Source organism: Ranitomeya imitator, chromosome 1 (assembly GCF_032444005.1).
Source record: "Ranitomeya imitator isolate aRanImi1 chromosome 1, aRanImi1.pri, whole genome shotgun sequence".
NCBI classification, from domain to species: Eukaryota; Metazoa; Chordata; class Amphibia; order Anura; family Dendrobatidae; genus Ranitomeya; species Ranitomeya imitator.
Genome location: NC_091282.1, coordinates 1,179,151,780 through 1,179,176,977, shown reverse-complemented (window position 1 = coordinate 1,179,176,977; position 25,198 = coordinate 1,179,151,780). Strand labels below are relative to the sequence as shown.

At 40.4% G+C, this 25,198-nt stretch overlaps 1 protein-coding gene across 2 annotated transcripts in view; it reads right to left on the bottom strand.

Annotated features, from left to right (window-relative positions):
* Nucleotides 1-25,198, bottom strand: part of HTT (huntingtin) — a 276,760-nt gene that overhangs the window by 218,401 nt on the left and 33,161 nt on the right. For both annotated transcript variants that reach the window (XM_069744747.1, XM_069744746.1), the window contains exon 2: nucleotides 10,858-10,941. In XM_069744747.1, coding sequence (XP_069600848.1) covers nucleotides 10,858-10,941 — 84 coding nt within the window. The remainder of the gene's footprint in view (nucleotides 1-10,857; nucleotides 10,942-25,198) is intronic.

The window sequence follows — 25,198 nt, the reverse complement described above, 5'->3', positions numbered from 1 at the left end:
CTCTTGGCGAATGCACGTTTTACAGGAATGCGCCTCCCCGGGCTACTGGAAGGAAGGGGGGTAACATATATGGGTTGCACTTATGCTTCAGCCGGAGATACGGGGGCGGAGCGCGACGCACGCATGCGCAATTGCCCATAGTGAGCGGGCAATGTGTGAAAGGCAGCCATAGGCCGGCAGAGGAATGGGACACACACGCAGAGTGTGATTGGCGGATTATTTGGCAATCACTGCAACTAAGAACTTCTACCTGTTGGAAGCACGTGTAGGAGCGGAACTGAGGTAGGACGCTGGGGTTCCCTGATGGGGTATTTAGGTGGGAGGATTCAGTCCTTTGTCTCACCCTACCAGAAGTCTGTGCCGTCACTGCGAGCATTTGACACGGGTGTTACCTGCCGACGCAGGGACTCCCTTATCTCCAAAAGAAACAATTCCCCACACATATATTATAATTAGTTCCCCTGAGGATTCTCCCATATGGGAGAGGAAACGCGTAGGGAGGTTTACCTTATCGTGGTGGGTACAACATAACAGACTGACTTGGGAACTGCCCTTGTCAGGGCGGGAGCCACACAGGGGCACGACTGGGGTAGTATAGAGACATTGTTTTCTTCCCCCCTCCCCCATGAGACATTATAGTGGATACTCCCGGAAAGAAGATCATGTGGTGAGACAAAACCATTTTTTAATAGAGCACTGGTTATTTGAGCACTTTTTTTGCACTGTTCACAAGTGATGTCATTATCCATTGGATATTTTAGTATGGCTCTAATAAAAGTTATATTTTAGTTATATATATTAGTTGTTCTCTTAGCTGGTTTGCCTAGATTATACACAAACATCAATGAGATTATGGATTATATACTGTAACAGCAGTGAGATTATGGATTCTATACTAACAGCAGTTAGATTATGGATTCTAGACTGTAACAACAGTGAGATTATGGATTCTATACTAACAGCAGTGAGATTATGGATTCTATACTAACAGCAGTGGGATTATGGATTATATACTGTAACAGCAGTGAGATTATGGATTCTATACTGTGATAGCAGTGAGATTATGGATTCTATACTGTAACAGCAGTGAGATTATGGATTCTATACTGTAACAGCAGTGAGATTATGGATTCTATACGAACAGCAGTGAGATTATGGATTCTATACTAACAGCAGTGAGATTATGGATTCTATACTGTAACAGCAGTGAGATTATGGATTATACACTAATAGAAGTGAGATTATGGATTCTATACTGTAACAGCAGTGAGATTATGGATTCTATACTAACAGCAGTGAGATTACGGCTTCTATGCTGTAACAGCAGTGAGGTTATGGATTCGATACTAACAGCAGTGAGATTATGGATTCTATACTGTGACAGCAGTGAGATTATGGATTCTATACTGTAACGGCAGTGAGATTATGGATTATACACTAATAGCAGTGAGATTATGGATTCTATACTGTAACATTGAGATTATGGATTCTATACTGTAACAGCAATGAGATTATGGATTCTACACTGTAACAGCAGTGAGATTATGGATTCTATACTGTAACAGCAGTGAGATTATGGATTCTATACGAACAGCAGTGAGATTATGGATTCTATACTAACAGCAGTGAGATTATGGATTCTATACTGTAACAGCAGTGAGATTATGGATTATACACTAATAGAAGTGAGATTATGGATTCTATACTGTAACAGCAGTGAGATTATGGATTCTATACTAACAGCAGTGAGATTATGGATTCTATACTGTAACAGCAGTGAGATTATGGATTCTATACTAACAGCAGTGAGATTATGGATTCTATGCTGTAACAGCAGTGAGATTATGGATTCTATACTAACAGCAGTGGGATTATGGATTATATACTGTAACAGCAGTGAGATTATGGATTCTATACTGTGACAGCAGTGAGATTATGGATTCTATACTGTAACAGCAGTGAGATTATGGATTCTATACTGTAACAGCAGTGAGATTATGGATTCTATACTGTAACAGCAGTGAGATTATGGATTATACACTAATAGCAGTGAGATTATGGATTCTATACTGTAACAGCAATGAGATTATGGATTCTACACTAACAGTGAGATTATGGATTCTATACTGTAACAGCAGTGAGATTATGGATTCTATACTAACAGCAGTGAGATTATGGATTCTATACTAACAGCAGTGAGATTATGGATTCTATCCTAACAGCAGTGAGATTATGGATTCTATACTGTGACAGCAGTGAGATTATGGATTCTATACTGTAACGGCAGTGAGATTATGGATTATACACTAATAGCAGTGAGATTATGGATTCTATACTGTAACATTGAGATTATGGATTCTATACTGTAACAGCAATGAGATTATGGATTCTACACTAACAGTGAGATTATGGATTCTATACTGTAACAGCAGTGAGATTATGGATTCTATACTAACAGCAGTGAGATTATGGATTCTATACTGTAACAGCAGTGAGATTATGGATTATACACTAATAGAAGTGAGATTATGGATTCTATACTGTAACAGCAGTGAGATTATGGATTCTATACTAACAGCAGTGAGATTATGGATTCTATGCTGTAACAGCAGTGAGATTATGGATTCTATACTAACAGCAGTGGGATTATGGATTATATACTGTAACAGCAGTGAGATTATGGATTCTATACTGTGACAGCAGTGAGATTATGGATTCTATACTGTAACAGCAGTGAGATTATGGATTCTATACTGTAACAGCAGTGAGATTATGGATTCTATACTGTAACAGCAGTGAGATTATGGATTCTATACTGTAACGGCAGTGAGATTATGGATTATACACTAATAGCAGTGAGATTATGGATTCTATACTGTAACAGCAGTGAGATTATGGATTATACACTAATAGAAGTGAGATTATGGATTCTATACTGTAACATTGAGATTATGGATTCTATACTGTAACGGCAGTGAGATTATGGATTATACACTAATAGCAGTGAGATTATGGATTCTATACTGTAACATTGAGATTATGGATTCTATACTGTAACGGCAGTGAGATTATGGATTATACACTAATAGCAGTGAGATTATGGATTCTATACTGTAACAGCAGTGAGATTATGGATTATACACTAATAGAAGTGAGATTATGGATTCTATACTGTAACATTGAGATTATGGATTCTATACTGTAACGGCAGTGAGATTATGGATTATACACTAATAGCAGTGAGATTATGGATTCTATACTGTAACATTGAGATTATGGATTCTATACTGTAACAGCAATGAGATTATGGATTCTACACTGTAACAACAGTGAGATTATGGATTCTATACTGTAACAGCAGTGAGATTATGGATTCTATACTAACAGCAGTGAGATTATGGATTCTATACTGTAACAGCAGTGAGATTATGGATTATACACTAATAGAAGTGAGATTATGGATTATATACTGTAACAGCAGTGAGATTATGGATTCTATACTAACAGCAGTGAGATTATGGATTCTATGCTGTAACAGCAGTGAGATTATGGATTCTATACTAACAGCAGTGAGATTATGGATTCTATACTGTAACAGCAGTGAGATTATGGATTATACACTAATAGAAGTGAGATTATGGATTCTATACTGTAACAGCAGTGAGATTATGGATTCTATACTAACAGCAGTGAGATTATGGATTCTATACTAACAGCAGTGAGATTATGGATTCTATCCTAACAGCAGTGAGATTATGGATTCTATACTGTGACAGCAGTGAGATTATGGATTCTATACTGTAACGGCAGTGAGATTATGGATTATACACTAATAGCAGTGAGATTATGGATTCTATACTGTAACATTGAGATTATGGATTCTATACTGTAACAGCAATGAGATTATGGATTCTACACTGTAACAACAGTGAGATTATGGATTCTATACTGTAACAGCAGTGAGATTATGGATTCTATACTAACAGCAGTGAGATTATGGATTCTATACTGTAACAGCAGTGAGATTATGGATTATACACTGTAACAACAGTGAGATTATGGATTCTATACTAACAGCAGTGAGATTATGGATTCTATGCTGTAACAGCAGTGAGATTATGGATTCTATACTAACAGCAGTGGGATTATGGATTATATACTGTAACAGCAGTGAGATTATGGATTCTATACTGTGACAGCAGTGAGATTATGGATTCTATACTGTAACAGCAGTGAGATTATGGATTCTATACTGTAACAGCAGTGAGATTATGGATTCTATACTGTAACGGCAGTGAGATTATGGATTATACACTAATAGCAGTGAGATTATGGATTCTATACTGTAACAGCAGTGAGATTATGGATTCTATACTGTGACAGCAGTGAGATTATGGATTCTATACTGTAACAGCAGTGAGATTATGGATTCTATACTGTAACAGCAGTGAGATTATGGATTCTATACTGTAACGGCAGTGAGATTATGGATTATACACTAATAGCAGTGAGATTATGGATTCTATACTGTAACAGCAGTGAGATTATGGATTCTATACTAACAGCAGTGGGATTATGGATTATATACTGTAACAGCAGTGAGATTATGGATTCTATACTGTAACGGCAGTGAGATTATGGATTATACACTAATAGAAGTGAGATTATGGATTCTACACTAACAGTGAGATTATGGATTCTATGCTGTAACAGCAGTGAGATTATGGATTCTATACTGTAACAGCGGTGAGATTATGGATTCTATACTAACAGCAGTGAGATTATGGATTCTATACTGTAACAGCAGTGAGATTATGGATTCTATACTGTAACAGCAGTGAGATTATGGATTCTATACTAACAGCAGTGAGATTATGGATTCTATGCTGTAACAGCAGTGAGATTATGGATTATATACTGTAACAGCAGTGAAATTATGGATTCTACACTAACAGCAGTGAGATTATGGATTATATACTGTAACAACAGCAGTGAGATTATGGATTATACACAAACAGCAGTGAGATTATGGATTCTATACTGTTACAGCAGTGAGATTATGGATTCTATACTGTAACAGCAGTGAGATTATGGATTCTATACTGTAACAGTGAGATTATGGATTCTACACTAACAGCAGTGAGATTATGGATTCTATACTGTAACAGCAGTGAGATTATGGATTATACACTGTAACAACAGTGAGATTATGGATTCTATACTGTAACAGCAGTGAGATTATGGATTCTATACTAACAGCAGTGAGATTATGGATTCTATACTGTAACAGCAGTGAGATTATGGATTATACACTAATAGAAGTGAGATTATGGATTATATACTGTAACAGCAGTGAGATTATGGATTCTATACTAACAGCAGTGAGATTATGGATTCTATGCTGTAACAGCAGTGAGATTATGGATTCTATACTAACAGCAGTGAGATTATGGATTATATACTGTAACAGCAGTGAGATTATGGATTATACACTAATAGAAGTGAGATTATGGATTCTATACTGTAACAGCAGTGAGATTATGGATTCTATACTAACAGCAGTGAGATTATGGATTCTATACTGTAACAGCAGTGAGATTATGGATTCTATACTAACAGCAGTGAGATTATGGATTCTATGCTGTAACAGCAGTGAGATTATGGATTCTATACTAACAGCAGTGGGATTATGGATTATATACTGTAACAGCAGTGAGATTATGGATTCTATACTGTGACAGCAGTGAGATTATGGATTCTATACTGTAACAGCAGTGAGATTATGGATTCTATACTGTAACAGCAGTGAGATTATGGATTCTATACTGTAACAGCAGTGAGATTATGGATTATACACTAATAGCAGTGAGATTATGGATTCTATACTGTAACAGCAATGAGATTATGGATTCTACACTAACAGTGAGATTATGGATTCTATACTGTAACAGCAGTGAGATTATGGATTCTATACTAACAGCAGTGAGATTATGGATTCTATACTAACAGCAGTGAGATTATGGATTCTATCCTAACAGCAGTGAGATTATGGATTCTATACTGTGACAGCAGTGAGATTATGGATTCTATACTGTAACGGCAGTGAGATTATGGATTATACACTAATAGCAGTGAGATTATGGATTCTATACTGTAACATTGAGATTATGGATTCTATACTGTAACAGCAATGAGATTATGGATTCTACACTGTAACAACAGTGAGATTATGGATTCTATACTGTAACAGCAGTGAGATTATGGATTCTATACTAACAGCAGTGAGATTATGGATTCTATACTGTAACAGCAGTGAGATTATGGATTATACACTAATAGAAGTGAGATTATGGATTATATACTGTAACAGCAGTGAGATTATGGATTCTATACTAACAGCAGTGAGATTATGGATTCTATGCTGTAACAGCAGTGAGATTATGGATTCTATACTAACAGCAGTGGGATTATGGATTATATACTGTAACAGCAGTGAGATTATGGATTCTATACTGTGACAGCAGTGAGATTATGGATTCTATACTGTAACAGCAGTGAGATTATGGATTCTATACTGTAACAGCAGTGAGATTATGGATTCTATACTGTAACGGCAGTGAGATTATGGATTATACACTAATAGCAGTGAGATTATGGATTCTATACTGTAACAGCAGTGAGATTATGGATTCTATACTGTGACAGCAGTGAGATTATGGATTCTATACTGTAACAGCAGTGAGATTATGGATTCTATACTGTAACGGCAGTGAGATTATGGATTATACACTAATAGCAGTGAGATTATGGATTCTATACTGTAACAGCAGTGAGATTATGGATTCTATACTAACAGCAGTGGGATTATGGATTATATACTGTAACAGCAGTGAGATTATGGATTCTATACTGTAACGGCAGTGAGATTATGGATTATACACTAATAGAAGTGAGATTATGGATTCTACACTAACAGTGAGATTATGGATTCTATGCTGTAACAGCAGTGAGATTATGGATTCTATACTGTAACAGCGGTGAGATTATGGATTCTATACTAACAGCAGTGAGATTATGGATTCTATACTGTAACAGCAGTGAGATTATGGATTCTATACTAACAGCAGTGAGATTATGGATTCTATGCTGTAACAGCAGTGAGATTATGGATTATATACTGTAACAGCAGTGAAATTATGGATTCTACACTAACAGCAGTGAGATTATGGATTATATACTGTAACAACAGCAGTGAGATTATGGATTATACACAAACAGCAGTGAGATTATGGATTCTATACTGTTACAGCAGTGAGATTATGGATTCTATACTGTAACAGCAGTGAGATTATGGATTCTATACTGTAACAGTGAGATTATGGATTCTACACTAACAGCAGTGAGATTATGGATTATACACTAATAGAAGTGAGATTATGGATTCTATACTGTAACAGCAGTAAAATTATGGATTCTAGACTGTAACAGCAGTGAGATTATGGATTCTATACTGTAACAGCAGTGAGATTATGGATTCTATACTGTAACAGTGAGATTATGGATTCTACACTAACAGCAGTGAGATTATGGATTATACACTAATAGAAGTGAGATTATGGATTTTATACTGTAACAGTGAGATTATGGATTCTACACTAACAGCAGTGAGATTATGGATTCTATACTGTTACAGCAGTGAGATTATGGATTCTATACTGTAACAGCAGTGAGATTATGGATTCTATACTGTAACAGTGAGATTATGGATTCTACACTAACAGCAGTGAGATTATGGATTATACACTAATAGAAGTGAGATTATGGATTCTATACTGTAACAGCAGTAAAATTATGGATTCTAGACTGTAACAGCAGTGAGATTATGGATTCTATACTGTAACAGCAGTGAGATTATGGATTCTATACTGTAACAGTTAGATTATGGATTCTACACTAACAGCAGTGAGATTATGGATTATACACTAATAGAAGTGAGATTATGGATTTTATACTGTAACAGTGAGATTATGGATTCTACACTAACAGCAGTGAGATTATGGATTATACACTAATAGAAGTGAGATTATGGATTCTATACTGTAACAGCAGTAAAATTATGGATTCTAGACTGTAACAGCAGTGAGATTATGGATTCTATACTGTAACAGCAGTGAGATTATGGATTTTATACTGTAACAGTGAGATTATGGATTCTACACTAACAGCAGTGAGATTATGGATTATACACTAATAGAAGTGAGATTATGGATTTTATACTGTAACAGTGAGATTATGGATTTTATACTGTAACAGCAGTGAGATTATGGATTATACACTAATAGAAGTGAGATTATGGATTTTATACTGTAACAGCAGTAAAATTATGGCTTCTACACTAACAGCAGTGAGATTATGTACTGTAACATTAGTGAGACTATAGAGTTTTTACTGAAATAATAAGGAACTCTCCGCTACATGATATAATGGTTGATTCACTAAAAAAAACAACAACAAAAAAAAAGAAGTTCATGGAGCACCTGGATACCTTTCTTGATAAATATAACATTGCAAGGTTTTGGTACCAGATTCTGTGATGGGACGTAGATCCAGGTAACTAGTTTGATTGCCGAATGTGGAGTCGGGGAGGTTTTCCCCTAAAATTGGTAATTAGCATCTGCCTCATGGGTTTTTGCCTTCTTCTGGATTAACATGTTAGGCATAAGTCTGTATAATTCAACTTATAACCTAACTTCAATCTTAAAAATTGTAAAAACTCTTAAGAAAAAAAGAACATGCTTCGGAAAAACTATTTGTCCATATCTTGTACATTCGCACTACCACTGATATTATTATTATTATTATTATTATTATTAATCCTAATAATAAAGGAATTTCCATTTAAAATATAAAAAAACAAGGAATCTTTGATTCTACTGAGTCACTCCTTATCTCGCTGGTGCTGATATATTATTTATTACAATCAGTATAGAGCGGTTCTGACAAATAAGCTGCACGAAATGCTTTGGGCGCAGCGGAGTCTTCTTCCCAGCAGACGGGAACATAAGCCGGGGGACAGGGGATACACGTGTAATTTTAGCCATGACGTCGTGTTCGGTGCTTCATATTCTAAAGCCCCCTACAATGTTATCTCCATGACATGAGGGTCTTTAATAATATTTCAGATCTGGGAGTTATTTTCCGCAGATACATTATTAGTCTTTTCCCTGCATAAACCGTAGGTGATCGGTAATAACTGGAGTTTTTGGAGTAAAACGTCCCCGTTACCCCATCGTCCTTCCATGTACATATGATACACATGACCAATGTGCTTTTGGCTGTTTGACACTAGAAAACAAACATTTTCCTGTGCATTAAAAATGACACCGTAGTCTAAGAAAGAAATAAAGGCCCCGATTCATTAAGACCAGGGTTTCGCCCACCATTCTTAATGTGGGGAATGCAAGACAAAAATGCTAATTCATTAACAGGCGCACACCACTTCAAGAAGCCCTCCTCCTCCTCCCATCAAAAGGTTTCTCCTCTTAATATATTGCAGCCATCATATTATACAGCACTTTGTACTTACAATTGCTCTTTTTGCCTTTCTACCCAACTAATTATTCGCTTTTCCATTAGGTCAATGGCATCATGTGATTGAAAATTGACTAGCTGAATCCTTCTAAGCTCAATGTAGAAACAGGAGGTCAATTTTCCATGCATGACTCGTGAATCATCACTGCAAAAGTCCGTTAGGGCGGAGGAGCAAATCAGCTGGGTCAGGAGTTGAAGAGGGGAATAATTTTTACAGGGACAAAAGACTTCCTGTTTCTACATGCAAAAAAGAGAAGTAGCCGGGCAGAAAGGCAAAATGAGTAATTTTTTGTAAGTACACAGCGCCGTATAATATGATGATTGCAATATATTTGGAGGACAAAAACTTCGATGAGAGCGCTTCTTTAATGAATTCAGAACATATTTCTGTGTGCTTCGCCAAAAATGCTGCTGAAGTCGGTGTTTGGAGAAACATTTCCAGCATAATTTATTTCACCACTTTCAATGAATTTAAGGGATGCTCCTCAGTCCCGACCATTGTGAAACTGCCATTAAAAACACCAAAAGGAGCAGAATTTTTGTGACTTTTTAATGTGTCTTCCTCTAATTTTCTGGCCAAAACACTTTGCTAAATTGTGCTACATTATGTCTTCCAATGATAGAATGTGCCAAAAGTCTAAAGTGTCTGGTCTTCCCCAACAGGCGAGTCCAATATCTGACAGACGATTCTTTTTGATGCTCTCCCATGAAAAGCAGCTGCCAAAAAGGGTCTGGCAGCAGCCCTCTCAAAAGGAAAATTGGAGCACTCAGCAGAGCCAAGTGATCTTGTGTTTGGGGAATTGGTGGAGGGGTAGCGGTCGGCTATCAATTGTGTATGGGGAGTTTAAGACATCCATATGGCTTTATTCACCAAATCTATGTCCTTTGGCTTACGCCAGGGAGATCTTGGTGGATAACATTTTCTTTCCCATTGTATATGTAAGGAACGATAAAGGTGGACAGATGTATTCCTTTGCAGTGCCATATATACGTCAGATGTATACCTCTGATGGAAGGCTGGACTACCATGGCTTAAAGGGATTCTCCATCCGACATAAAAACGAGTGGCACCAACGACGCCATTAAGAGATATTGTGCACTTGTCCTGGGACACAACGCCATTCATGCCAATCATCTCCTGAGATTAATTGGAGAGTAATTTTTATCTTTTTTTTAGCCTAACCCTTTACATGTGACATGTGAGATGAAGCTGGCAGGTATCCGCAGTATGCGGCATCATGTGCAGTATAAACGCTGTAATAATACCTCAGAGACTGAGCAACTATGTTCTCGCATATCGTCAGGCAATGAGTCACTCGATCTTTCTTGTTCGTAGAAGGTTCTTTCTTCCTGGAAATAAAAATAAAGACATAAAATACAAGTTAGAATGGGACAGACCTGATCTCTGGCACAGAGCCGCTCGCTTCACCCTTAAACATTGTATCAAATAACGTCAGTTGTGATATAAAACAGTTATTGTACTTTCGAAAAACTTTGCATAAATCAACATTACGAGAGCGGAATATATGAAGCTTTATAATATATCTTATCGCAGTAACATGCTTCTTTCTACACTTCTGAATCCTTAAGTCATTATTTACGCTGAAAAACAGGTACAATCTGTAAAGTGAGATTGGTCAAGTGAGGAGTTAGATTATAGCTTTCCTGTTAAATTCTATGACGAGGGGGTGAGCAAGCAGATCGTGCTGAAACTTCACGCACATTTTCATCACCCCTAAAGCTGGAATCATAGCTACACTGCTCAGTACTGCAGTAAAATGTTCTCCATGCTGCTGCATCTGAATAGAGTATGCATAACTACTGGAGAATGGTTAAATATTTGGACCTTTGTCTTTTTTCAACCTATGTAAAATGTGTTACATAGAGACAGAGGGAAAAGGAATCTCTCGTCTGTGTGTGCTGGGTATCTGATACATCTTAGCAGCTTTTCGACCTGTTATAGGTCTTTATCATGCTTTACCTGCCATTGAAATTCTGTCTCTGATGATAAGGAACCTGCTGGAAACGCTTCCTAAAAAGGACAGGAAGTCGGAGTCTAAAACAAAGCCCAAGTGGCCAATGTGAAAATTTGTGAAGATTTCTAAATTTTCGACAGAAAAAAAATGAAACTGGGAAAATTACTGTCTGAATGGTTAAACTGTAAAGCGCTGCAGAATATGTTGGCGCTATAAAAATAATAATAATCTTAATTAATATTAAGTCTTATAGGGAAAATTTAGAAATAACCATGAATATTTGCAAATATTTCCTACATACCATCCATATCCAATAGACACTTTGCAATTTTTCTTCCCGACTGAATTGTCAGCAATAGGACTTAATATTATTATTGGAAATGATGGGGGACACGTGAGACCCCTAGAATGACCGAGTTACTATCAAGTCTCGTCGCGCACACACCAACAACGAAGAACTGATAGGATGACGTCACGTGAGAAAGCGCCGGCTTCTCAAGGGAAGCGGAATGCCGTAAAGACAGGATTCCCGTTAGTACGCACTAAAGGACATTACTGGAGCGGACGAGACGGCGGCAGACTGCCTATTGATCTGTAGGAATAACTCACACGTCGACGTCTCCAGGGATCGCCACGGTTTACAACAGAGAAGAGAAAAAAGAAACGCCAGTAATCCCTTATACTGTCTGCGATGGGAGAAACTACGTAAACACTAAAAATTCAATTAACAAAAATAGTATATATCAATGTAACAAAGTTTTATTAGAGACACCAATCAAGACAGAAATAAAAACATATAAGCAAAGAAAAAAAAACACGATAAAAGACAATAGTATATAATTAAAAACAGGGGGAGCAGGCCAGCACATGCGACAGAAAATGAATAGAAGATGTATGATATACATAGAAAAAAAGGAGAATTTACAACCGTAATCTTGGTTAGGGTGCAGACCATAGAAATAAGGAGAAAGTAGATGTACTAACCAGGATTCATGCTGCAACTGCTGCCCCACTATATGTGCCTACAGATTTCTGAATCCTCACAGTGCGCGCACCACACACCGTCAGGATTCTCCGGCATCGGTGATGAACGTGGGCAGTCATATGACCGCGAGTGTGCGATTTGCATACTTCAGGTCACATTCCGACTTGACGTGTGCAGCATTGCTCCATACAAGTGAGGGAGGCAAGTCTAGTAGAGACGTGACCGCCTGTTCTCACACAGACACCGGAGGATCCCGACAGCGTGCGGTGTGCTCAATGTGAGGGTTCGGAGATCTGCAGTCACAGAGTGACTAAAGACTTGCATCCCAAATCTGGACAACCCCATTAATGCTGTCTATCACGGGACCCGCAGAGCATCGCAGCTCGCCATGAATAGGAAGATTAGGCCAAATAAAACAAACGTTTATAGAACTGGTTCCTATAAAGATAAAAGTAACTATGAGCTGGTAGGTGACGGGTTATTCCCTAGGAGTTGTGTGATTTATGCCATACAGATAAGCACCTGGTAAAGTCCCAGCCAGACAGGTCTCCCCAGGACTGACGCAGATCACTGCAGAAAGGCCTGTGGCCACGTTTCTAATAATCCAGGCTCTTCCTGTACAAAATATGCAGGCCGGTCAGCAGGGCCTTACCTTACCCTTGCACCCAAGCCGCCTCATACAAGGTGTCATCATAACACCCAGAATCATCGCTGTCACTGATGTGCAGGGACGCGAGGGTGAAATCATTTTAGCCATTCACATAAAAGGTGCAAACGATATTTCCATTCACCGATTTCAAGCGGTGACCTTATAAATGATGAGGATTATGCTTGGACAAACTCTCCATGTTGATCAGAGGAGACAAGAAGATCGCTCATCTTTTAAATGGCCACTGTAATTTCAACAAACTTTGTGTAAAGCAATGGTAAAGGCGACCATAAGAAACTTTGTAATGTATCTTAGAAGTGAATTATGCTCCTTTGTACACTTATGATTCACGTCGCCTGCCTTCTGAACACATCATTCCCTCAATAACACTGCTTAAATTAGGCCTTGGCAAGACAATATGCACTGCTGGCTCACTGAGAGATCACATTACAGCTTCCCAATGAAATCTATGGAGAGGAAAGGATGGGCTGAGAGAGACAGTGCTGCTGGGTCTCAGCACAGAAGGAGTCATAGCTACACTGCTTAGTTCTGCTGTATATTGTCCTCCATGCTGCTGCTTCTGAATATGTTATATAGAGACAGGAGAGGAGGAATCCCTCATGTTTGTATGCACAGTATGTGAGACAAGTACCTAGTCTTTATCCACTAGCTCAGAGACAACTGCAGATTATAGACCGAGCCTTCAGAGGAGAAAACTCCAAGATGCAAGACATATAATGGACAGAAATAGTATTGTTCCTCTTCTACACAAGAAAGGAGGAGATGTGATAATCTTAGCGTAGGAGAACGAGAGGCTCTGAAATCTTCTGACAAAGCATACACCCACTAGATCACCCTATAATTTCAGGCATCAATTCAATAACAGCTAATTTCTTCCATTATATTGATTATTTTCTACAACCGTATGTTGCCCTCGTACATACATGATCCATAACAACTAATTTTGGAACTAAATCAATTGATTCCACCATTTTCATTTTTCACTTTGGATGAACGTCAGGTCACTAAATTCACCCATTAAACATGATTTGGGTGTAGAGGCTGTATAATATGATCAATGCCCGACAATCAGGCAGTGTTTTTGATACGTAGTATTGAGTTTGTCCTGGAACACAATGTGTTCTCTTTTGAGGATGTGTCCCATCGGCAGCTGAGGGGGTTGGCTATGGGTACTCGTTTCGCCCCAAGTTAGGCAAATCTGTTCATGGGGCTTTTCGAGTCCCTACATATAGCCCAGTTCCCCCTACCGGTGGGCCACATCCAATGTTACATAAGATTTATAGACAATCTTTTCTTCATATGGACAGGAACACCTAATGGGGCAGAATGGTTTGTCGAACAATTAAATAACCATTTATGGGGGTTGGAGTTCTTTTCCACAAAAATTGAGTTTTTAGATATGGTAATCTCAGGAGGGGGAACAAGGTAACATTCTGACTTCAACACATTTTAAGAATTTAGAGTTTTCCAGTGGACCTTATCCCAAATGGATTAGAAATATCCCATACGAACTGTACTGGCGCATCAGGAAAAAAAATTGTACTTGTGATGTAGATTTTATTACCGCCGCACGACCAGCTCTACCCTCTCCTAGTGTATCCTCACCCATCCCCTGCAGATTGTGAGCCCTCGCGGGCAGGGTCCTCACTCTTTATGTACCTGTGTGCCTTGTTTTTTGCTCATGTTTAATGTATTGGTTTAGATTTGCCCCGTATTCAAATGTAAAGCGCCATGGAATAAATGCCGCTATAAAAATGTATAATAATAATAATAATAATAAAAATAATATTAAAGACGAGTATTCCAAAAAAAATTTGAGAAAAAATACCCAACAGAAATCCTAAATGGTGTCTATAAAACACATGAAATCACAGATTTGTCTTAATGCAGAAGAGGTCAACAAAATAAACAATGAGGCCATGTTCACACAGTGCGTTTTTTACTGCGGAACCGCAGCGGTTTTGCCGCTGCGGTTCCGCAGCTGTTTTCCATGCAGGGTACAGTACACTGTACCCTATGGAAAACAGGAACCACTGTGCACATGATCCTGAAATTCTAAAAAAAAAACGCACTGAATTGCTGCGGTAAAAAAGAAGTACCATGTCACTTCTTTTTGCGAAACTGCAGCGGTTCTGCACCCATAGACCTCCATTGTGAGGTCAAACCCGCAGTGAAACCCGCAGATGAAAAAAATATCTGCGGGTTTTACTGCGGTTTGTGGTGCAGAACCGCTGCAGCAGGAAGTGCGTGGGCGGAGTGTGGCTGTCCCCCTGTGCCCCAATCCCACCCCCCCGTGCTCCAATCCCACCCCCCGTGCTCCGACGCCCCCCCCGTGCCCCCATCTCTCCCCCTATACTTACCCGGCCTCCCGGTGTCCGTCCGTCCGTCTTCTCCCTGGGCGCCGCCATCTTGCAAAATGGCGGGCGCATGCGCAGTGCGCCCGCCGAATCTGCCGGCCGGCAGATTCGTTCCAAAGTGCATTTTGATCACTGAGATATAATCTCTCAGTGATCAAAATAAAAAAAATAGCAAATGACCCCCCCCCCCTTTTGTCACCCCCATAGGTAGGGACAATAAAAAAATAAAGAAAATTTTTTTTTTTCTCCACTAAGGTTAGAATAGGGTTAGGGTTAGGGGTAGGGTTAGGGTTAGGGGTAGGGTTATATTTTCAGCCATTAACCCTAAACTTCCTAGAAAACACACAGAGACTCTGCATAGAAAACTGCACTAAAAAACGCACCAAAAAACGCACCAAAAAACGCACCTGCGTTTTCTGCCAAGAGCTGCGGTTTTTAGTGCAGAAAAAAAGGATGGAAATCAGGAACGTGTGAACATACCCTGAACCAGAAATTAAAAAAATAAATAAATAAAATCAAATATAGTTTCATTGGCTACTTTAATCAGTCTCACGAGAATATAAGAAGTGTTCTGACAAAGTATTGGCTAATAATAAAGGATATTAAATAATATTATTTTTCATAGGAGCATGAACCTGAAGAATCACATTGCAGTAGGATCAAATTGATCAACCCCCCCCCCCAACAGATCATCCTTCAGGTCCATTTTCCCATTACTATCTGTGGGGTCCTTTCATTGTGTGGGCGCTAAATCTCTGCTGTGCCATGCTAATACAGGGCTGCAAGGAACTTACATCCACGACTGCAGGAGAAATAGTTCACATAATCTAACGCTTGAACACTAATATGAATTTTTAAGAGTTAAGGTACCGTTACACTAAGCGACGCTGCAGCGATATAGACAACGATCCGACCTAAACTAGATCGCTGCAGCGTCGCTGTTTAGGTCGCTGTAGAGACATCAAACACAGCAACTCCAGAACGATGCAGGAGCGATCCAGTGACGTAACGGCGACTCACTTATCGTTTTCGCTCCATGTAAAAACATTGCAGGCATCGTTGCTTTTGCTGTCAAACATGACGATACACGCCAACCTGACGACCAAATAAAGTTCTGGACTTCTAGCTCCGACCAGCGATGGCACAGTGGGATCCAGATCGCTGCTGCATGTCAAACACAACGAGATCGCTATCCAGGACGCTGCAACGTCACAGAGTGTTGTCGTTCTCGTTGCAAAGTTGCTGAGCGTGACGGTACCTTTACCCTTCAGCTAACATTTCGCAGACACATCAATTAAACAATGCAGGTAAAATCGGCCACAACACTATAAACACGATCAAGGAAAAAGTCCCATTTCCTTAAAAGAAAACCCGGCACCAGGTTTGACAGATAGGAGATACGGCCACCACCTTTCAGGTTTGATATAAAGAGCCACGGCGCATGCGCACTGCAGTACTTAACTCTGCTCTGACAAGTCCACCTGCGCAGGAGCGCGATGCCGGCCCGCTGTGGATGATGGAGTCGCTTCTTTCACACAAAGCAAGAAGGAGGATGGCATCACAAGATGAAGGGTGGCGCCAGACCGAGCTCGAGAGGGCTGGATCGGCTCCGAAATGCGTAGTTCAAATAATGAATTTATTACTTCACCATCTTGGAATCTCTTCTATAGGCAGCGCTCACCAAAGTCATTTTTGTTATTTCGCTGTCTGGTGTGTAATCGCTAAACAAAAACTGGCGGTGATATCCCTGACTGTCTACATGATGACAGCAGCCAATCACTAGCTTCAGGGATGCGCAAATGGCGTTAATGACTAGCTGCTGCCATTACAGGGGCAGTCGAGGTTATTGTTTCTGCTGCACAGATTGTTGTAGGTTTATCAAGTAAGGGGTATTATCATTTGGCCTAATTTTTTAATAAGTCGGAAAATCCCTTATAAAAACCATCATGCACCCCTCCCCTTCCAATTATGGTGCCATTGAAAATTGGCTGAGGCCGATAGATTTGAGGAGTCCCTTCCACCACCTCATGCTCAACACTATGAGTATATTAAAGATGCAATCTATTAAAGGGGTTCTGCCTGACAAAATTTCTCAATATACTGTCATATATCTAAGGAAAAACAGTCAAAGACGTGAATGGCGGTTTATAAATCTTTCCTTTGTTGCTAAAAAATGGAAAAGTAACGGAAACACCTCTGGGAACATGAGCAACCAAAATTGTAAATGCAATTTACGGAGAGCAGTCAGATGTGACCAGTTTTCCGCTTTGCATTGTACACAGTTGGCGGGCCAAGAGGAACGTCATTGCTCCAACTAAATGTGCGGGGAGGGGATACTTAACTGCTCTAAAGCATCAGCAGTTCGATATCACAGGATGGGTTATAAAAAACATTTTCCACTGCAATGTTGTTCGCTTTTAAAGCATTTCATCTGCATTTACTTTCCTATTTTTCTGTGCTTTATACAAATGGATGTGTAAGGGAGAATTACAATCAGGAATGAACAAAGGAGGACGATCTTAATGCACATGGACTACAGACTAACCTAAAAAGTTGTCCAAGAAGGGGGGAAAAAAAATAAAGCGGGTGAGAGAACCCAATTCCAGCTATTTGTTACTTATTGGGCACATTGCAGTAGTTTTGAGAATATCACTAATTTTTTTTGCTGCAGCTCTGCTAGTCCTCTTCGTGAGGTTGATATAAGCCATCGTTGTTAGATTGTCTGACAGGATACAAACATGCCAGAAGTTCTTTCACATTGGCGGAACTTCCCTTCTCGTGTTCTGACCAAACACCCTGGACTACACAGTCTCTCAGATGTGCTCCACAGCCACTTGGGCTTGCATCTGTAGTTATCACAAGTGTACTCGAGGATAAGCCGACCTCCTTAATTTTGCCACAAAAAACTGGGAAAACTTAATGACTGGAGTATAAGCCTAGGGTGGGAAATGCAGCAGCTACCGGTAGATGTCAAAAATAAAAATAGATACCAATAAAAGTAAAATTAATTGAGACATCAGTAGGTTAAGTGTTTTTTAATATCCTTATTGAATCAGGAGCCCCAAATAATGCTCCATACAGTTCATGATGGGCCACATAAGATCCTACATACAAAATAAGCCCCATATAATGCTGCACAAAGTTGATCATGGCCCCATAGGATGCTCCATAGAAAATATGCCCCATATAATGCTGCATAAAGGTTGATTATGGCTCCATAAGATGCTCCATAGAATATTATGCCCCATATGCTGCTGCTGCGATTAAAAAAAAAAAAATGACATACTCGCCTCTTGTCCTGAACAGGAAGGGACACCAGCACTTGCGATATTTGCCTGTCCCCGTTCCACCGCCGCGCAATGGTGTGTCTTCCGGGTCCTCTGGCTGTGACTGTTCAGGCAGAGGGCGGTGCACACACTAAACATGTCATTGCGCCCTTTGACCTGAACGTCACAGCCAGAGGACGCAGCGCGGCGGTGGAACGGGGACAGGTGAATATCGTATCGCATAGCTCACCCTCCCCCGTCACACTCACCCTCCCAGCGCGGTCCCTGCTTCTCCGATACGATGGTAGCTGGTGCCGGCAGCTTGTTCCTGTGTTCAGCGGTTACGTGGTACCGCTCATTAAAGTAATGAATATGCGGCTCCATCCATATGGGAGTGGAAACGGTTCCATACCCATTACTTCAATGAGTGGTACCACGTGACCGCTGAACACAGGAAGCGCTGCCAATGTTCGGAGACCATTGGAAAAACAAGGACCGCGCTGGGAGCAGGTGAGTATGATGTGACAGCTGCTGCTCCCCCGCCGACCCACTAGGACAATGACTCGAGTATAAGCCGAGAGAGGCACTTTCAGCCTAAATAAATGGGCTGAAAATCTTGGCTTATATTCGAGTATACACGGTACTACAGTATCCTGCTCCCAAAGATGAACCGTCATTTCCACTACAATTTTCATGAAAAATCTCGGGCCCATGGACAGACCAAAAGTGCAAGGCCCTGACCTGAAAATGCCTGACCTGCCATCCTTAGAATTTCTGGTCTCTTGCATGGATCGGAATATGGTGGTATGCATCCTTACAGGTCCAGCACTCATGTAACAGTCTGGGAACAGACCTTTTATAGCAGATTTTATTGACTCCATTTTGAAAGGAGTCAATGGAGTCATGTCTTCAAAGGGCAAGATAGATGGACAATTTGACCACGGCTACGACTATCTTTGGGACTTTTTTCAATGGTGCTGTCTCAAAAGGGGCATCTCATTTTTGAAGAGAAGAGTAACGAACCTTTCTTTTCCAGTGTCTTCCATTCCCTATTAACGAGAGCTTGAATCTTCTCATTTATTGGAAATGTTTGCCTCTTCTTCTGTTCTAACCCCCCCGGACATAATATCCTGTACCGATTTGGGTGTTTTAGAATCTATGACGCCCATGGCAGCCTTTACAGCTATCACCAATCGGTCTCGGTCTTCTGCGGTGAGGCACCATCTACCCCCTGTACCACCATAAGAGGAAATATCAGATCCGCATTCACCTTCTGATTTCACCTATTCATCCGAATCAGATGATAACATCCTGGTTTTCTTTGTCCTCCTTGCTATCACTTTCTTAATGGATTAGGGTCTTAACCCCTTCGTGCCATGCGCCGTACTAGTACTGCGCTGCCGGCACTGCATTTGTGCCAGCAGCAGTACTAGTACGGCGCACCGATCACCGCGGTCTCGCGCTTAGCGCCGCGGTGATCGGGTGCGGGTGTCAGCTGTATATGACAGCTGACACCCCGCAGCAATGCCCACGATCGGCGCTATCGCCGGTCGCGGGCATTTAACCCCTCTGATGCCGCTGTCAGTAGTGACAGCGGCATAGAGGGGGATCGCGCAGGGACGGGGGCTCCCTGCGCTCTCCCACCGGAGCAACGCAATGAGATCGCGTTGCTCCGGTGACCCGGAAGGAGTCCCCGGATCCAAGATGGCCGCCGGACTCCTTCCGGGTCATGAAGTAACCTGGCTAGCCGGCGCCTGCTGAGAGCAGGCGCTGGAAAGCCAGCTAAACTGCCTGTCAGATCGTTGATCTGACAGTGTGCTATGCACAGTGTCAGATCAACGATCTGATCTAATACAGAGATGTCCCACCCTGGGACAATGTTAGAAAGTTCAAAAAAAAAAAAAAATCCCCACATAAAAAAAAAAAAACATTTCCCAATAAATCCATTTATGTAAAAAAAAAAAAAAAACCAACAATAATTGTACACATATTTGGTATCGCCGCGTCCGTAACGACCCGCTCTATAAAACTACCCCACTAGTTAACCCCTTCAGTGAACACCGCAAAAAAAAAAAAAAAAAACAAGGCAAAAAACATTGCTTTATTATCATACAGGCGAACAAAAAGTGGAATAACACGCGATCAAAATGACGGATATAAATAACCATGGTACCGCTGAAAACGTCATCTTGTCCCGCAAAAAAAAAAGCCGCCATATAGCATCAGCAGAAAAATAAAAAAGTTATAGCTCTCAGAATAATGCGATGCAAAAACAATTATTTTTTTATATAAAATAGTTTTTATTGTGTAAAAGCGCCAAAACATAAAAAAAATTACATAAATGAGGTATCGCTGTAATCGTACTGACCTGAAGAATAAAACTGCTTTATCCATTTTACCACACGTGGAACGGTATAAACGCCCCCCCCTAAAAGAAATTCAGGAATTGCTGGTTTTTGTTCATTCCGCCTCCCAAAAATCGGAATAAAAAGCGATCAAAAAATGTCATCTGCCGAAAATGTTACCAATAAAAACGTCAACTCGTCCCGCAAAAAACAAGACCTCATATGACTCTGTGGGCCAAAATATGGATAAATTATAGCTCTCAAAATGTGGTGATGCAAAAACTATTTTTTGCAATAAAAAGCGTCTTTTAGTGTGTGACGGCTGCCAATCATAAAAATCCGCCAAAAAAACGCTATAAAAGTAAATCAAACCCCCCTTCATCACCCCCCAAAAATAATAAAATGTAAAAAAATGTATTTATTTCCATTTTCCCATTAGGGCTAGGGTTAGGGCTAGGGTTGGGATTAGGGTTAGGGCTAGGGTTAGGGTTAGGGCTAGGGATAGGGTTTCAGTTATAATTGGGGGTTTCCACTGTTTAGGCACATCAGGGGCTCTCCAAACGCGACATGGCGTCCGATCTCAATTCCAGCCAATTCTGCATTGAAAAAGTAAAACAGTGCTCCTTCCCTTCCGAGCTCTACCGTGTGCCCAAACAGGGGTTTACCCCAACATATGGGGTATCAGCGTACTCAGGACAAATAGGACAACAACTTTTGGGGTCCAATTTCTGCTGTTTCCCCTGGGAAAATACAAAACTGGGGGCTAAAAAATAATTTTTGTGGGAAAAAAAAAGATTTTTTATTTTCACGGCTCTGCGTTATAAACTGTAGTGAAACACTTGGGGGTTCAAAGTTCTCACAACACATCTAGATAAGTTCCCTGGGGGGTCTAGTTTCCAATATGGGTTCACTTGTGGGGGTTTCTACTGTTTAGGTACATTAGGGGCTCTGCAAATGCAATGTGACACCTGCAGACCATTCCATCTAAGTCTGCATTCCAAATGGCGCTCCTTCCCTTCCGAGCCCTCCCATGCGCCCAAACAGTGGTGCCCCCCACATATGGTGTATCATCGCACTCAGGACAAATTGGGCAACAAATATTGGGGTCCAATTTCTCCTGTTACCCTCGGGAAAATACAAAACTGGGGGCTTAAAAAATAATTTTTGTGGGAAAAAATTTTTGTTTTATTTTTACGGCTCTGCATTATAAACTTCTGTGAAGCCCTTGGTGGGTCAAAGCGATCAAAACAGATCTAGATAAGTTCCTTAGGGGGTCTACTTTCCAAAATGGTGTCACTTGTGGGGGGTTTCACTGTTTAAGCACATCAGGGACTCTCCAAACGCAACATGGCGTCCCATCTCAATTCCTGTCAATTTTGCATTGAAAAGTCAAACGGCGCTCCTTCCCTTCCGAGCTCTCCCATGCGCCCAAACAGTGGTTTACCCCCACATATGGGGTATCAGCGTACTCAGAACAAATTGTACAACAACTTTTGGCGTCCAATTTCTTCTCTTACCCTTGGGAAAATTAAAAATTTGGGGCGAAAAGATAATTTTTGTGAAAAAATATGATTTTTTATTTTTACGGTTCTGCATTATAAACTTCTGTGAAGCACTTGGTGGGTCAAAGTGCTCACCACACCTCTAGATAAGTTCCTTAGGGGGTCTACTTTCCAAAATGGTGTCACTTGTGGGGGTTTCCACTGTTTAGGCACATCAGGGGCTCTCCAATCGTGACATGGGCTCCGATCTCAATTCCAGCAAATCTTGCATTGAAAAGTCAAATGGCGCTCCTTCCCTTCCAAGCTCTGCCATGTGCCCAAACAGTGGTTTACCCCCACATATGGGGTATCGGCGTACTCAGGACAAATTGTACAACGACTTTTGTGGTCCAATTTCTCCTGTTACCCTTGGTAAAATGAAACAAATTGGACCTGAAGTAAAAATTTTGTGAAAAAAAAGTTAAATGTTCAATTTTTTTAAACATTCAAAAAATTCCTGTGAAGCACCTGAAGGGTTAATAAACTTTTTGAATGTGGTTTTGAGTACCTTGAGGGGTGCAGTTTTTAGAATGGTGTCACTTTTGGGCATTTTCTGTCATATAGACCCCTCAAAGTCACTTCAAGTGTGAGGTGGTCCGTAAAAAAATGGTTTTGCAAATTTTGTTGCAAAAATGAGAAATTGCTGGTCAACTTTTAACCCTTATAACGTCCTAACAAAAAAAAAATTATGTTTCCAAAATTGTGCTGATGTAAAGCAGACATGTGGGAAATGTTGTTTATTAACTATATTATGTGATATAACTCTCTAATTTAAGGGCATAAAAACTAAGAGTTTGAAAATTGCTACATTTTCATAATTTCCGACAAATTTTTGTTTTTTTCACAAATAAATGCAAGTCATATCGAAGAAGTTTTACCACTATCATGAAGTACAATATGTCACGAGAAAACAGTGTCAGAATCACCAGGATCCGTTGAAGCGTTTCAGAGTTATGACCTCATAAAGTGACAGTGGTCAGAATTGTAAAAATTGGCCCTGTCACTTAGGTGAAAACAGGCTTTGGGGTGAAGGGGTTAAAGGAATCTTTAACTTCTGTACTAATAACTGATTTTAAAGGGTATATCCAGGACTTTACAAAAAATGTATCTAAGTACTAACAGGCAGGTAATTGCAACTTACCTACCTATCGTGCATAGCACCATTCTTCCCCGGCGCAGAGCGGCCACAGACCGCTCCTGCCAGGGATTCAGCTGCCTCTGCTGATGTGATGGGGCGAGACTTCTGAGGTCATTTTGATTGACAGCTGGCTCCTCCAGTCAGGCTGTCAATCAGAATAACCTCAGTAGTCCTGCAAAGTGTAAGGAGCAAACCGGAAAAGAAGCCTCCACTCCATAGACGTGACGTCAGAGGCTTCTGAAGAGTCTGTGACCGCTCTGTTCCATCCTTTTTATACAGTAGGTTTCTCTCCTTGATGGGTGGTGCGGTCATGGTTGAAAGGAAAATAAAGTTTATTTTCTCTTCTCCTACGCTACATTTTCAGTACGGTGGACGGGCACCTTCATGATGCCATTAACCTGCACATTAACCTGTATCTGCAGGTCAATGTTATTGGACCCAACAGGTTCCCTTTAAAATAAAAAAAATAAAAAAGTAAGATACTTCAAATACTTCAAATAAAAAAAAAGTTGCTCTGATTCCAAAATACTGGTGATTTTTCCAGGGACCAGTCAGTACCATTTTGAAATAGGAGACAGCTTCCTGCCCCTCCTTATGTCAGTAATGCTGAAGACTGCCTGATTTCTCTAAGCACAGACAGAGGGGGGCTGGCTCAGCCAGCCTCCTTCAAACACAACACCTACAACTGTGAAGGGGAGGATGCTCACTCCATTGTCAAGATGAAGCCAAGAATGAAACTGGGCTAGCTCCTGGGACAGACACGGAAGTCTCAACATCAGAGCAGTTGCCATAAAGGAAATCCGCCTGTAGTATCAACCCTCCTAAGCAGTCTACATGTGATCCAATGTCTTAGTAAAAAATAATGTGGATTTCTTTGGAATATGTAAAAGAGCTGGTAAGATCCATGGCCAGACATTGAGCTCCCTGAGAATCTGGCTCCAGAGATTATTTTTAATGTACGGAGGTGCTACTAGTGTGAGACATGTAGATCAGAATGATTGTCAGTCATTATATGATTGTAAAGGATTTTCATTGAAGTCACTTGACAAGCTCCTGAAGTGTTAGAAAAGAAAAGCAGAATCCTAACAGTGTGACCACATTACACCGGGACGGATAAGGATTGCACTTGTTAAACTTCCTGATGACCCCTTGAAATACGCTCCAATCAGCGACGCGGGATTTCCGTTACAGACAAACAGATGGAAGTGGACCTTAGACAATTATATATATTTACCTTGTAATGTCTTCACATCCTGTTCCGTCCAGATGTGTCTGGATGCCAGAATTCCAAGCGGTAGAAGTTCACCGACCTCCATATTGGGACACCCA